This window comes from Paramisgurnus dabryanus, chromosome 24, assembly GCF_030506205.2.
Source record: "Paramisgurnus dabryanus chromosome 24, PD_genome_1.1, whole genome shotgun sequence".
Lineage (NCBI taxonomy): Eukaryota > Metazoa > Chordata > Actinopteri > Cypriniformes > Cobitidae > Paramisgurnus > Paramisgurnus dabryanus.
Window position 1 is genome coordinate 2,807,885 of NC_133360.1, and position 14,682 is coordinate 2,822,566.

The following is a 14,682-nucleotide window of genomic DNA, read 5'->3' on the forward strand; positions in this document are numbered from 1 at the left end:
AACACCAAATTTTCTTCTTTTTTTATGTTGTAAATGCTGTCTCTGATAGTGTATAACTCTGGTTCTGGATGCTCTAGCAGACTGCAGACAGTTCTGGTTGTTAGCAGCAGCAGACAGTAAACACCCAAAAAAAGAATGAACTCTTTAGCATGTCGAATTCAAAAGTTATTCTCATTTTACTGAAGGGTGTGAAAATACATTTTTCATATAAATATTAATTTTTTGTTTTGTACATATAAAAAATAGCAAGAGATTATTCATGCACACAACCAAAGAAAATGCTGTGAATGGACTCATTTTTTAGAGTAGGACCAAAGAGAAAAGACGGTGTATCATTTGTGGCTATATGTGCTATCTGAGGCAGTCCACACTAAAGTTTCACGTGTGTTTACAAAAGACCATTTTTTACCTCATTATTCATTCGACGATTGTTGGATATGTGATGACAATAGAACAAAAATAATGCTTATTCTTGAGAGTGAGAGCTTTCATTTGATATAAGACTTGCCCATGTTTGTCATACTTGAAAAATATGAAATATGTGACCATTACAGAAAGTAGTGACACAAGTCGGATCTAGGCCATTTTGAGTTATTCACAGATTCTGAAAGTGAATCAAACTGGCGAAAACACAAGCCACTTATACAGCATGTTAATATACACACAGACAATGACGCCACCCACTACACGCTAGAATCTCCAGAAAAACAAGCAGATTTCAACCGCAAAATGTACGCTTTAAAATGTACAAAAACTGCTATCTCAAACATGAAGAGGCTTCTTCGTGATCTCAACTAACAGATTCTGCAATTGGCAATTCTAAAAATTGGCAGTAGGTCTGGGAGTTGTTTTTTATTTCCATTTTCAAACCAAAAAGGTCCAACAAGCTCATCTTTAATAATACCTGTCTGTGCCTGCCTGCCTGTAATGTAGAAGACACTTTCTTCAAGCAGTGGTACAGGAAAAAGTTTGTATCTTTCAAGAAGACTGATTATTTTGCAAGACAACGCTCCATCACATACATCAAAGTACTCCACTGCATGACTGGCCAGTAAAGGCCTTAAAGATAAAAAACTAATGACATGGCCCCCTTCTTCACCTGACTTAAACCCTATTGAGACCTTTTGATCCCTTCTTAAGCAGGACATTTACAGTGAAGGTAAACCGTACACCTCTCTGAACAGTGTTTGGGAGGCTGTGGTTGCGTCTGCACAAAATGTTGGTTCAGATCAAGAAACTGACTGAATCCGTGAATGGAAGCCTTGTGACTGTTATCGAAAAGAAGGGTGGCTATATTGGTCACTGAGTTTATATATTTTCTCATTTTTTATTGTTTTATTAATTTTTTTTGTAAATGTAGAGTTTGTTTATTATTCTCACTTTAACAGTTGAAAAAAAACAAGTGAGCTGGTAAAATCTTTGTTTTTAATTTAGTTGCCTAATAATTCTGCACACTAATAGTTGCCTAATAATGATGTACATAGAAATATTCTCTTAAGAAAGCCAAAATTTCACTTTTACTACTTAAATGTTCAGGTTTGAGGGTTTGTTAACATTTTGAATTGACCAAGAGCACTGTAGTTGTACAATAACAAAAGTAATCCTCAAAAATACAACTTGCCTAATAATTCTGCACTCCCTGTATATATTAAGTCAAAATAAGATAATTTTGGACCCGGTACAGGGTCCACAGAGTCAAACAAGTTAAAATTGTGTGTATGTGTGTGTGTGTGCGTGTGTGTGGGTCTAACATTTCTGATTTTTGTACCTCTGCTTGCTTTTACAGAACCTTATTGAAGGAGAAGAAGCCGCACTGGGCAGCCATAAACATGTAGCTGGACAGCTGGAGTCCAAAGTTGACCTGCCACAAAGAGCACATGCAATTGTGGGGGGTGTCTCTCCTCCATCCAAAAAGACTACCCTTGAAGATCTCGTTTGGGGCTTCTTTTAGTCAAGGGGACAGCAGAAAACACCCCAGGGCTGAGATTGAAGCAGGAATTGCAAAGAGACCTCTATCTCACTTACTGCTTGTCCTCTTGAATGGTGAAGAGGCAACAACCATTGTTACCCAATGCTCTGTCCCAAGTGAGAGGGTTTTTTTCTATAGCAGGGGACATTGTAAATGCACAGAGATCCCAGCTTCTACCAGATAATGTTGTTATGCTGATTTTCAAAAAAACACAAAAAAAACCGTGAAACGTGTGAGTGAGTCAGTGAATTAGTTAATGAATTCAGCTGGAATAAGTAGGATGCTATTTAGGGCCCGAGCACCGAGGAGCAGGCCAGAATGGCCTGCACCGTAGGTGCGAAGCCCTATTGTTTTTGCTCGGATTATTATTTTTTTATTTTTTTTTATTTTTATTTTTTTAACACTTTTGGACTTTTTGGGGGCCTTAACATACTCGAAAACTCTTGAAATTTGGCACAGATGTCAGAGTCGTCCGTCATCGCAGAAATCCAAAGGCTGGAACACGGGCGTGGCACGGGGGCTCTATAGCGCCCCCTGTAATGCAAAAAAAAACATTGATGCACAGATCGGGCAAAAATTTACGCACATGTACGAGAGTTGGTACGCATATAGATCTCATCGACCCGAACAACTTTCGCCCTCTAACATTTAAGCTCCGCCCAACAGGAAGTCGGCTATTTTGGATTGTTTAAAAAATGCATTCGTTGAACTTTTAAATACTCCTCCTAGTGGATTCATGGGATTGACACCAAACGTGGTGATCATGATGTCGAGACATTGTACTTGCTAAATTGCGAAGGGATTTTTGATATCTCGAACGGTTCTGCCATGGCGAGGCGACAAAGTTGTGGTGAAATCAGAGAAACAGGAAGTGTTTAATATCTAAGGCAAAAAATTTCTTATTGTGATGCCATGCGGGGTGTTTGTTCGTCTGAAGATTCCGATCGCATCGATATGCCTATTGTGACTCCCGGGTATAGCGCCACCACCAGGCGCCAGGAAGTGTGTCAGTCATGAACTTTTAAATACTTCTCCTAGGGAATTCATACGATTGACACCAAACGTGGTGAACATGATGCTGAGACATTGGACTTGCTAAATTGCGAAGGGATTTTTGATATCTCAAACGGTGTTGCCATGACGAGGCGACAAATTTATGGCGAATTCAATGAAACAGGAAGTGTCTAATATCTAAAGCAAAAAATGTCTTATTGGGATGAAACACAGTGTGTATGTTCGGCCAAGGATTCCGATCGCATCGATGTGCCTATTTTGAGTCTCGGGTATAGCGCCACCAACAGGCACCAGGAAGTGTGGCAGTCACAAAAGGTGGATTTCTTGACAGTTGCATATGGTGAACTTTTAAATACTCCTCCTAGGATTTTCATGCGATTGACACCAAAAGCGGTCAACACGATGCTGAGACATTGTAGATGATAAATTGCGAAGGGATTTTTGATATCTCGAACGCTGTTCCCATGGCAACACGTCAAACTTTACTTTCATTTTAAAGGCATATTTAAGCTCTTGGCGTGCACTTTGGGTGCCTTAACATGCTCGAAAACAACGGAAATTTGGCACAGATGTCAAAGTCACGTGCCACTAGGCTCATGCAAAGGCTGGAATATGGGCGTGGCAAGGGAGCTCTGTAGCGCCCCCTGTAATGCAAAAAAATAACATTGATGCACAGATCGGGCAAAAATGTACGCACATGTACGGGAGTTGGTACGCATATAGATCTCATCGACCCGAACAACTTTCGCACTCTAAGATTTACGCTCCGCCCAACAGGAAGTCGGTTATTTTGGATTGTTTAAAAAATGAATGCGTTGAACTTTTAAATACTCCTCCTAGTGGATTCATGGGATTGACACCAAACGTGGTGAACATGATGTCGAGACATTGGACTTGCTAAATTGCGAAGGGATTTTTGATATCTCGAACGGTTCTGCCATGGCGAGGCGACAAATTTATGGCGAAATCAGAGAAACAGGAAGTGTCTAATATCTAAGGCAAAAAAATTCTTATTGTGATGCCAAGCGGGGTGTTTGTTCGCCTGAAGATTCCGATCGCAACGATGTGCCTATTGTGAGTCTCGGGTATAGCGCCACCACCAGGCGCCAGGAAGCCTGTCAGTCACAAAGGTGGATTTTTTTGACAGTTCCATCCGATGTTCTTTTAAATACTCCTTCTAGGATATTCATGCGATTGACACCAAAAGTGGTCAACATGATGCCGAGACATGGTAGATGATAAATTGCGAAGGGATTTTTGATATCTCGAACGCTGTTGCCATGGCAACGCGTCAAACTTTACTTTCATTTTAAAGGCTTATTTAATCCTGACAGTTGCATGTGATGTTCTTTTAAATACTCCTTCTAGGGAAATATTGTGATTCACACCAGAAGTGGTCAACATGATGCCGAGACATTGTAGATGATAAATAGTGAAGGTATTTTTGATATCTCAAACGCTGTTCCCATGGCAACGCGTCAAACTTTTTACTTTCATTTTAAAGGCTTATTTAATCCTGACAGTTGCATGCGATGTTCTTTTAAATACTCCTTCTAGGGAAATAATGCGATTCACACCAGAAATTGTCAACATGATGCTGAGACATTGTAGATGATAAATTGCGAAGGAATTTTGGACATCTCAAACGCTGTTCCCATGGCAACGCGTGAAACTTTTCTTTTATTTCAGGCATATTTAAGGCTCTTGGTGTGCTTAGATTGACTTCAAATTTGGCACACACATCAGATTTGTCGGCTGTTAAGTGTTGACAAAAACGTCAGTTAAAGGTCTATTTAGTGGCTCACTAGCGCCCCCGTGGGGTTTCTTTTACCTACAGTACCTAAATGGGTCAGTAGCAGCATAATATTTACCCACTTGATGCACTTGCCCACCGTGCATCGTTTTCTCGGAGGCACCGTGTAGCGGTAAACAAACGTGCGAGGGCCCGCCATTGCTGCTTGCAGCTATATTTTATGGTTTTTTTTTTTTTTTTTTTTTGAAGAATTAGTTATGACTTGTTAAAAGTTGACAATTGTATTAAAGGGTCTAATTGTTTTTAGGGTTATTCTGATACCAGTATTGGAAATGCGGCCGATACCACAAAAAATTCTGGCATTGGAATTGCGAGTACTTGAACACATGTATCAATCAGATACCATTTTCTTAATAAACCTTGTTATGCCCATTAGCTAACGCTAAAGCTAACAATGCAAAGCGAAACTCATTTCTTCTTTGCTGCTCTGAATGCAAACACCAGGACGTTTTCTTACCACACTTAACCACTGTTTAGAGCGGGGAAGAAGCGGGCAGTTGTATGTCTGTTCGCTGTTTGTCAGTATTTTATATCCATTCATACAGGGCTTTATAAAACATTGACATGTTTCGTATGCCATGATGCATTTTCAATGGGTTGCATAAGTATTAACAACTTTAAAACAAGTAACTTAATATAGCATTTTAAGAGGCTTCACCTCGAAGAACACGATGGTTACAAGCAAGTCTCTTATTTCACTACATTGTGGCTACACTTAGGGTGGGTTGCCCCAACAAGGATTAAATTAAGCAGAGTTTAGAGCTAATCTAGGTTTTGCTGATCTTAGTTTAATTAGGGCTCGAGCACCGAGGAGCAGGCCAGAATGGCCTGCACCGAAAGGTGCGAAGCCCTATTGTTTTTGCTCGGATTTATTATTTTTTTTTTTTTTTTTTTTATTTTTTTTTTACGTTTCGGGCCAATTTGGGGGCCTTAACATACTCAAAAACTCTTGAAAATTGGCAGAGATGTCAGAGTCGTCGGCCATTAGGACGCGGCAAAGGCTGGAACTCGGGCGTGGCAAGGGGGCTCTGTAGCGCCCCCTGTAATGCAAAAACAAACATTGGGGCACAGATCGGGCAAAAATTTACACACATGTACGAGAGTTGGTACGCATATAGATCTCATCGACCCAAACAACTTTCGCCCTCTAACATTTAAGCTCCGCCCAACAGGAAGTCGGCTATTTTGGATTGTTTAAAAAATGCATGCGTTGAACTTTTATATACTCCTCCCAGGGGATTCATGCGATTGACACCAAACGTGGTGAACATGATGTCGAGACATTGGACTTGCTAAATTGCGAAGGGATTTTTGATATCTCGAACGGTTCTGCCATGGCGAGGCGACAAAGTTGTGGCGAAATCAGAGAAACAGGAAGTGTCTAATATCTAGGGCAAAAAATGTCTTATTGTGATTACACGCGGGGTGTTTGTTCGTCTGAAGATTCTGATCGCATCGATGTGCCTATTGTGACTTCCGGGTACAGCGCCACCACCAGGCGCCAGGAAGTGTGTCAGTCACAAAGCTGGATTTTTTTGACAGTTCCATGCAATGTTCTTTTAAATACTCCTTCTAGGATTTTCATGAGATTGACACCAGAAGTGGTCAACATGATGCCAAGACATTGTAGATGATAAATTGCGAAGGGATTTTTGATATCTCGAACGCTGTTCCCATGGCAACGCGTCAAACTTTACTTTCATTTTAAAGGCATATTTAAGCCTTTCTGTTGCATGCAGGAAACTTTTAAATACTCCTTCTAGGATTTTCATGAGATTGACACCAGAAGTGGTCAACATGATGCCAAGACATTGTAGATGATAAATTGCGAAGGGATTTTTGATATCTCAAACGCTGTTCCCATGGCAACGCGTCAAACTTTACTTTCATTTTAAAGGCATATTTAAGCCTTTCTGTTGCATGCAGGAAACTTTTAAATACTCCTTCTAGGATTTTCATGAGATTGACACCAGAAGTGGTCAACATGATGCCAAGACATTGTAGATGATAAATTGCGAAGGGATTTTTGATATCTCGAACGCTGTTCCCATGGCAACGCGTCAAACTTTACTTTCATTTTAAAGGCATATTTAAGCCTTTCTGTTGCATGCAGGAAACTTTTAAATACTCCTTCTAGAATATTCATGAGATTGACACCAGAAGTGGTCAACATGATGCCGAGACATTGTAGATGATAAATTGCGAAGGGATTTTTGATATCTCGAACGCTGTTCCCATGACAATGCGTCAAATTTTACTTTCATTTTAAAGGTTTAATTAAGCCTGACAGTTGCATGCGATGTTCTTTTAAATACTCCTTCTAGGGAAATAATGTGATTGACTCCAGAAGTGGTCAACATAATGCTGAGACATTGTAGATGATAAATTGCGAAGGGATTTTTGATATCTCGAACGCTGTTACCATGGCAACGCGCCAAACTTTACTTTCATTTTAAAGGCTTATTTAAGCCTTTCAGTTGACGCCGATGTTCTTTTAAATACTCCTTCTAGAATATTCATGAGATTGACACCAAAAGTGGTCAACATGATGCCGAGACACAGTAGATGATAAATTGCGAAGGGATTTTTGATATCTCGAACGCTGTTCCCATGGCAACGCCCCAAACTTTACATTTATTTCAGGCATATTTAGGACTCTTGGCGTGCTTAGATTAACCTAAAAGTCGGCACAAACATCAGAGTTGTCGGCTGTTCAGAGTGGACAAATAGGTCAGACAAAGGCGTGTCTCTTTAGTGGCTCACTAGCGCCCCCGTTTGTCTAAAATGTGGGGTTTTTCTTTTACCTACAGTCCCCAAATGGCTCAGTAACAACATTAAATAGCCCACTGATGTTTACCCACTTGATGCCCTTGCCCGCCGTGCATCGTTTTCTCGGACGCATCGTGTAGCGGTAAAAAAACGTGCGAGGGCCCGCCATTGCTGCTTGCAGCTATATTTTTAATTTGAGTTGTGTTGCACCACTAAAGTTTAACCTGTATTAAACCCTTCATCCGCGATTTATTTTGTCTGCCATGATGAATATCTGGTGTAATTAAATAGCAACAATGTCGACGTTGTCATTCAAAAAGAAATTAAACAGTTTATGCAGGCAAAGAAAATTTAATTTTTGTATTATAAATCACTACCTACATAGATCAGCAATCTAAATGGCTGATTCAAATAAAAACATTTGATGATCTTTTAAAACAATCTAATGGATTGATTAATGGAGCAATGTGAGAGGAAATATTGTGACATATAATGAACAAGATGTAGGGCCTAGGCTAACGACCATTTGTCATGAAGCGCTGCCGTGTGTCTGTTCATTCAGTGGCTTTCACTTTTTAAGTGGAGGGCGCGTGATCGGTGGCTGTCACCGGTGCTGTTAATAATCTTTTTGAGCACTCTGTTGAGAAGTTATAATAAACGCATCTTTGAATAGCGCAACCACGCTCGCGGCATCTGTTCCTGATGATATAGCCACACATTTAATCCTAAAAAAATAATTAAACCTCCTCATGCAAGTTTAAAGTTGATCCTTAACTGAGATTTAAAACAGAGTTTTAAGTAATGGAGCAACAGGATTAAAGATAATCTAGTTTAACTGTAAGATTTAAACCTGGATCAAAATGACAGTTTAAATGAAAACCTGTTTTTATTTTTATACAGTTATATTCTAAAATTAAAATCCCTTTCAGTTTACAGTGTTAGATTTATGGCCTTTTATGCCATATTATTTTTCACTTAGGAAAAATAAGTAATATTCCTGTCAAATGTCTTTCAGATAATGTAGTTCACTGTATATTTTTTTTCATGTTTTATACAGGAATAAGTCTGAAGCACACCTTAAAATAATTATATCCATTCATCCATGGCTAGTAATATGTACAGCTCTATATTATACAGATACACACCCAGGTATCGGATCGGTACTCTGTATTGGCGATACCCTGAGCCCAGGTATCGTGAAGAGAAAAATGGTATCAGAACATCTATAATTGTTTTTCATTTTTATGACAATTGTGAAAACTACACTGGAAGTTTTTTTTATTTCAAACTTACTTGACCGTTTTTGTGCACTTTAAAATTAAAACCTAATCTTCGAGGCAGATAGGTAGCAGCATAAATAAATAAAAAAATAATAATAGATGTGACCTTTGTCAAGGTCCAGCTGGTGCAATTATTTTATTCAAGGGAGTTTTAGGTCACTTAACCCATCTCATACCTCTACAGTTACTATACTATACAAACTATACTGGCAGAGACACCCAAGATGGCGCCAGCATGGTGCACGGCAAGCCGTCGGGTCTTGAGCCTTTTAAATATTGCTTATGTTTGTCTGTTTTTTATGATGTTTCCGCCTGTTACCTCATCTGTACTGAGCTATGATCGCCTGAAACTATTGGAAATTAGAACCTCAATTACTTCAGACTGCTATTTTACAAACGATGTCATAACTTCAAACCTCCCCAATCATCTGCTGCTTATTCCGCCGGAGATCTGCCGCAGTTACCGTGGCTCCTTTTACAAAAAGAAGCGTCACAAAAGACGAGGAAAACGTGGTGGCTGGTTGGCGAGATCTGCAATACTTAAACGGGCAAACAGGACGATTGACGCTCGGTTCGTTTGGTCGTGGCTACGGCCGGTTTACCCTGTACAGCCTTTGGCCATTACTCGGCAAGTGTGGATAAAGCCTCATAAGCGAAATGAACCGCCGGCTCATCGCTATGTAAAGGATTTACAGTACACATCTTTACCTCAATCTCATCTGTTGGACCTTATTGGAGTCAACGCTGCGCTGCTTAATGTAAGATCAGTGAGAAACAAAACTTTTATACTTCGGGACTTCATGGTCTCCAAAGATTTGGATTTCGTGTTTTTAACTGAGACATGGCTTGAACCGACAGATAGTTGTTTTCTCGCAGAGCTGCTACCTGCGAACTACAATGTTTTAAACTCTCCGAGACTGTCTGGTCGTGGTGGGGGGGTGGCTACGCTCTTTAAAGATCATTTTAAATGCTCTGTTGTCTCGACTGAGAAATATTCTTCTTTTGAGGTACAGATGTTTAAACTAAACCTGGCTCAGACCCTCTATTGCGCTCTCATCTATCGTCCTCCTAAATATGACAAGGACTTCACACATGATTTTGCTGATTTTCTCTCACACATCGTTCCCATCACGGACAACCTCTTAATCGTTGGGGATTTTAATATTCATGTGTGCTGCTCGTCAAACCTTCTCGGTCAGCAGTTCTCTGACCTCATTGACTCTTTTAATTTAAAACAATTTGTTTTCGTAGCCACACACAGTCGCGGGCATACTCTCGATCTGGTTTTATCCATGGGGTTACCTATTAAGGATGTTGTTACAGAGGACAATTTTATATCAGACCATAGACCAGTCTTTTTTAGTTTTGATCTCACCGTTGCCCCACCAAAGACATCATTGAACGATGTTTATATTCGTTCAATGACTGAGTCAACGGCAAGTCATTTTGTCGAGGCGTATATTAATAGCCCTATCTCATCACTAATAGAAACTGCCGGAGTTTTGATGGACACAGAAAAACTGACTGTTGCTTTTAATTCTGTCTGCCTGGACATTCTAAATGATATTGCTCCAATTAAAAAGAAAAGGCCGAAATCTCTGCCTCAGCCTTGGTTTAACACTGATACAAGGGCTCTTAGACAGGTTTGCAGAAAAGCTGAACGTAGATGGAAAAGTGATAAATTGCAGATTTCTTTTGAAATCTTACAGGTATCTCTCAAGAAATATCAGTATGCTGTAAAAGCTGCTAGAACTAAATATGTCTCGGAGTTGATAAACAAATCACCTCACTGCCCGAAAACTTTGTTTAGTACAATAAATTCAGTACTTAATCCATCCATCGCCACTTCTACTGATTACTCTCTTTACACTTGTGAGGACTTTTTGATTTTCTTCCAAAAGAAAATTGAATTAATTAGAGAAGATATCACACCTTCGTATTGTGTTCTAGCAGTTTCCACCTCAAACTCCTGTATATTTGATCATTTCGATACAGTCTCTCTTTCAGCTCTTGAGGATATTATAAGACACATGAAATTATCATATACACCCCTGGATCCTTTACCTCCTCGCTTTTTAAAAGATCACTTTGATATTTTGGGCCTTAGCATTCAGTCTATTGTCAACAGCTCTCTGACAAATGGAGTGGTGCCTCCCTGCCTTAAGCAGGCAGTAGTTTCTCCTTTACTCAAAAAATCTGGCTGTAACCCTTCAGAGCTGAATAACTATCGACCAATATCTAAACTACCATGTCTTGCAAAAATATTGGAAAAAGTTGTTTTTTCTCAAATTACTCCTTTTCTAATTGAAAATGACATTTTAGATAATTTCCAATCTGGCTTTAGAGCTGCACACAGCACAGAGACTGCATTAGTCAAAGTAGTAAATGATATACTGATGTCAGTAGATGCTGATTTGGGTGTTGTTTTAATTATGCTGGATCTCAGTGCCGCTTTCGACACTGTCGATCACTCAATTCTTCTGAAACGCCTGGAGGTTGAAGTAGGTATCAAGGGGACTGTTTTACAATGGTTTAAGTCATATTTGCATGAAAGAACCTTCTTTGTGAATTTTGCAAATGACTCTTCGTCACTGACATCTTTAAAATATGGTCTTCCTCAGGGTTCTATTTTGGGGCCCATGCTATTTTCTATGTACATGAGCCCTCTCGGCTCAATTTGCCGTCGTCATGGTGTCTCTTATCACATGTATGCTGATGACACTCAATTATATTTGCCTTTTAAAGTCGCAAACTTGAATTCGTTACAGCCTCTAGTACTTTGTCTGGATGAAGTCAAACTTTGGCTATCACACAATTTTCTCCAACTAAATGAGAACAAATCGGAGATAATTATTTTTGGTCCATCAAAACTTAAGGAAGCCATGTCTAGTGCTATTGCCCCTTTGAATATACCTATGAAAAATACTGTTAGGAATCTGGGTGTAATTATTGATTCTTCCCTAAGTTTTGACAACCAGATTAAGTCAGTAGTAAAGAGTAGTTTTTATCATCTTAGACTGATTTCCAGGATAAAACCCATCCTGAACACAAAAGACCTACAGGTTATAGTGCATGCTTTTATCACATCCAGACTGGACTATTGCAATGCTCTGTATGTTGGTATAAGCAAACACAATCTTTCTCGTCTACAATTAGTGCAGAATGCGGCAGCTAGGTTTTTAACTGGCACTAAAATTAGAGAACACATTACTCCAGTATTATCTACGCTGCATTGGCTTCCTGTCCAGTACAGAATTGATTTTAAGATTTTATTGATGGTTTTTAAAGCTTTTCACAATATCGCCCCAAGCTATATCACCAACCTCATAAAGGACCATACTCCGGTCAGGTCTCTGAGATCAGGAGATAAACTTCTATTAGCAGTTCCCCGCTCCTTAAAAAAATCAAGGGGTGATAGAGCATTCATGGTCATCGCCCCTAAACTGTGGAACAGCCTCCCTCTGCACATTCGGCAAGTCTCACATGTTTTTATATATTTTATTTTATCTCAATTTGGTTTTCTTTTATTGAATTTTATTCTTATCCCTTATTCTGTCTTAATTTTCTTTTTATTAATTGGTTTGATATTTTGCTTTGTCTTTTAAACACTGTGAAGCACTTTGGGCAATTGAAATTGCAGTAAAATGTGCTATATAAATGAATAAAGTTGAAGTTGAAGTTACGTTTAGAGAATAAAGAAAAGATGACAGGATATAAAATGTTTTCATCCGTCATTGTTTAATAAACAGTTATGACACTTTTAACCAAGTCTTAATTTTGTTTTGTTTTTTCCCTTTAAACAATGCAATAAATATTGTACCATGGCCTGTTTACCGAGGTTTTTTGTAACGTTGAATTTTTATACTGTTACATCCCTATAAGCCATAATAAGGTAAAGCAAACCTAACTATAGTGTTAAACAAAGTGGTACACCATAGATATGATCATGCAGTACAAGGATATATAATATATACATTTTAAACATCTTGTCGTCTTTAAAATAAAGACTATGTGAGGTCCACATAGACTTTGTCAGCATCACCCATCTGAGATGTCAGGTTTCGCAATGGAATTTGTTTGAAGCTCAGCAGGGTTTTTTAGATTGTCGCCAACATATGATCAGGTCTCTGTTGAGTGTGTTATCAGGAGACCCTTGCCCCCCTGTTGGTGGTGTGGTGTCAGAACTCTATCTAAAATCACACTTTGAAGCTGTTAACACCCAGATGGCTCCTGACCAGATGTTACACTGTCTTCAGGTGTTGTAGTAGGAACATGTATGTGTGTTTAACATGATCTCCATGGTCTCTCCCTCTATTATTACAGGAGCTGGTTTGTCTTCAGGTGCTGTAGCAGGAATATGTGTTTTCTTCCTCCTGGTTATTTTGGCTGGTACTGCTGTGGGTGTATTTTTGTATCGCCGTAAGAAAGAAACAGGTGAGTTTAAACTGCAGCCTAAACAGCAATGGGATATAAAATATATTTTTTTTACTAAAGTAGATTAAGGTTTTAATATTTGTTTGGATTGTTTGTGTTTAAAGGTGCCACTAAACTCTATTGAGATCTATGGCTTTAGTGTTTGTTTCTGTTGGTTTTGCAATCAATTTGGTTAAATGACAATGAAATGACTAAATTGATATTTGTGAAAAATAAGTCCTTTCAATTAATGGACTTACACAATTAAAGTGTGACATGTTTGTCAACTATGGAACAGGTTCTCAAAATGTGACCTCTGCATTTAACCCATCACAGTAAGTCATGAACACACACACACACCCCTGAAGCAGTGCAAGCAGCTATCCAACCTGCCGGCTGAAAGACTTAAACGGCTGACCTTTGGGTTACAAGTCGGGCCCTCTGACCACTATACTATGACTGCCCCTTATATTTATTCTGATGTTGTTTTTTATATATATGATTTGTAGAATATTCTTTTTACTCTTTTGTTGATATAAAATAACAGCTGATGCGGTGATCATAGACATCAATCATCCAAGAGTATTCTCAACCCACATAAAGAAAACACTTTAAAAATAACTAGACTGTTAGGGGTTGTGTACACCAAAACTTTTAAACGCGGCTGAAAACGCCTGGACAATGCCGAATGCTAGCTGTTTTTCAGCTGAGTGCCAGCTTTCTTCAGCTAAGCGCTTTGGTAGTTCTGATACGTCAGCTGTGAGACGGTTGGTTGCTGTAATACTTGTCCCGCCCAACCTCCACTGTGATTGGACAGCCGCGTGAGAAGTGACATTGACGAGCGGAGCTTTTCTTCCAAAGTTGAACATTTTTCAACTCTCGGTGCTCAGCGCTGAGCGCGAAAAAACCGCCGAGCGCCGGTTTTCATCGCAGAAGAAAACCGCTAGCTGCTGGCTTATTTGAAAAATGCTGAGCTTCCATTGGAAACTATTGAAAACATGCGCCGGCCGCGGGCGTAAAAGCTTTGGTGTGTCCAGCCCCTTAGACTTTTAGTTACTGTAACTGCCCCATTACAGTACCATAACTGTACATGTTTTTTACATGCCTTTTACCGCAGTTCCATTTAACAGTATAATACCCTTACTGTAACCCAGTTTAAAAAAATATATTGCCTTGAAGGGGAATCGAACCCGGGTCGCAGGTCCATAACACTACCACAGTGCCACAAAGACACTTAATAAAAGTTACTCACTTAACTCCCCAAGAAGCCTCTTCTGTCACTCTCCCGACACTCAGAGGAGCGAAATCTTTGCGTCACTAGTGTTTTAAAGTCTTGAGGTCAAATTCAAATCTGACGGTCAAGCATTTCTCCATAATCTTTTCTTGTTTCCATCTACAATTCTCAATAAATTATTTACACTGCT

At 39.4% G+C, this 14,682-nt stretch overlaps 1 protein-coding gene across 2 annotated transcripts in view; it reads left to right on the forward strand.

The window, feature by feature from the left end:
- The window catches only part of LOC135721146 (muscle M-line assembly protein unc-89-like), a 163,780-nt gene that overhangs the window by 64,540 nt on the left and 84,558 nt on the right, over positions 1-14,682 (forward strand). For both annotated transcript variants that reach the window (XM_065243314.2, XM_065243313.2), the window contains one exon: positions 13,169-13,279. In XM_065243314.2, the coding sequence (XP_065099386.1) occupies positions 13,169-13,279 (111 nt within the window). The remainder of the gene's footprint in view (positions 1-13,168; positions 13,280-14,682) is intronic.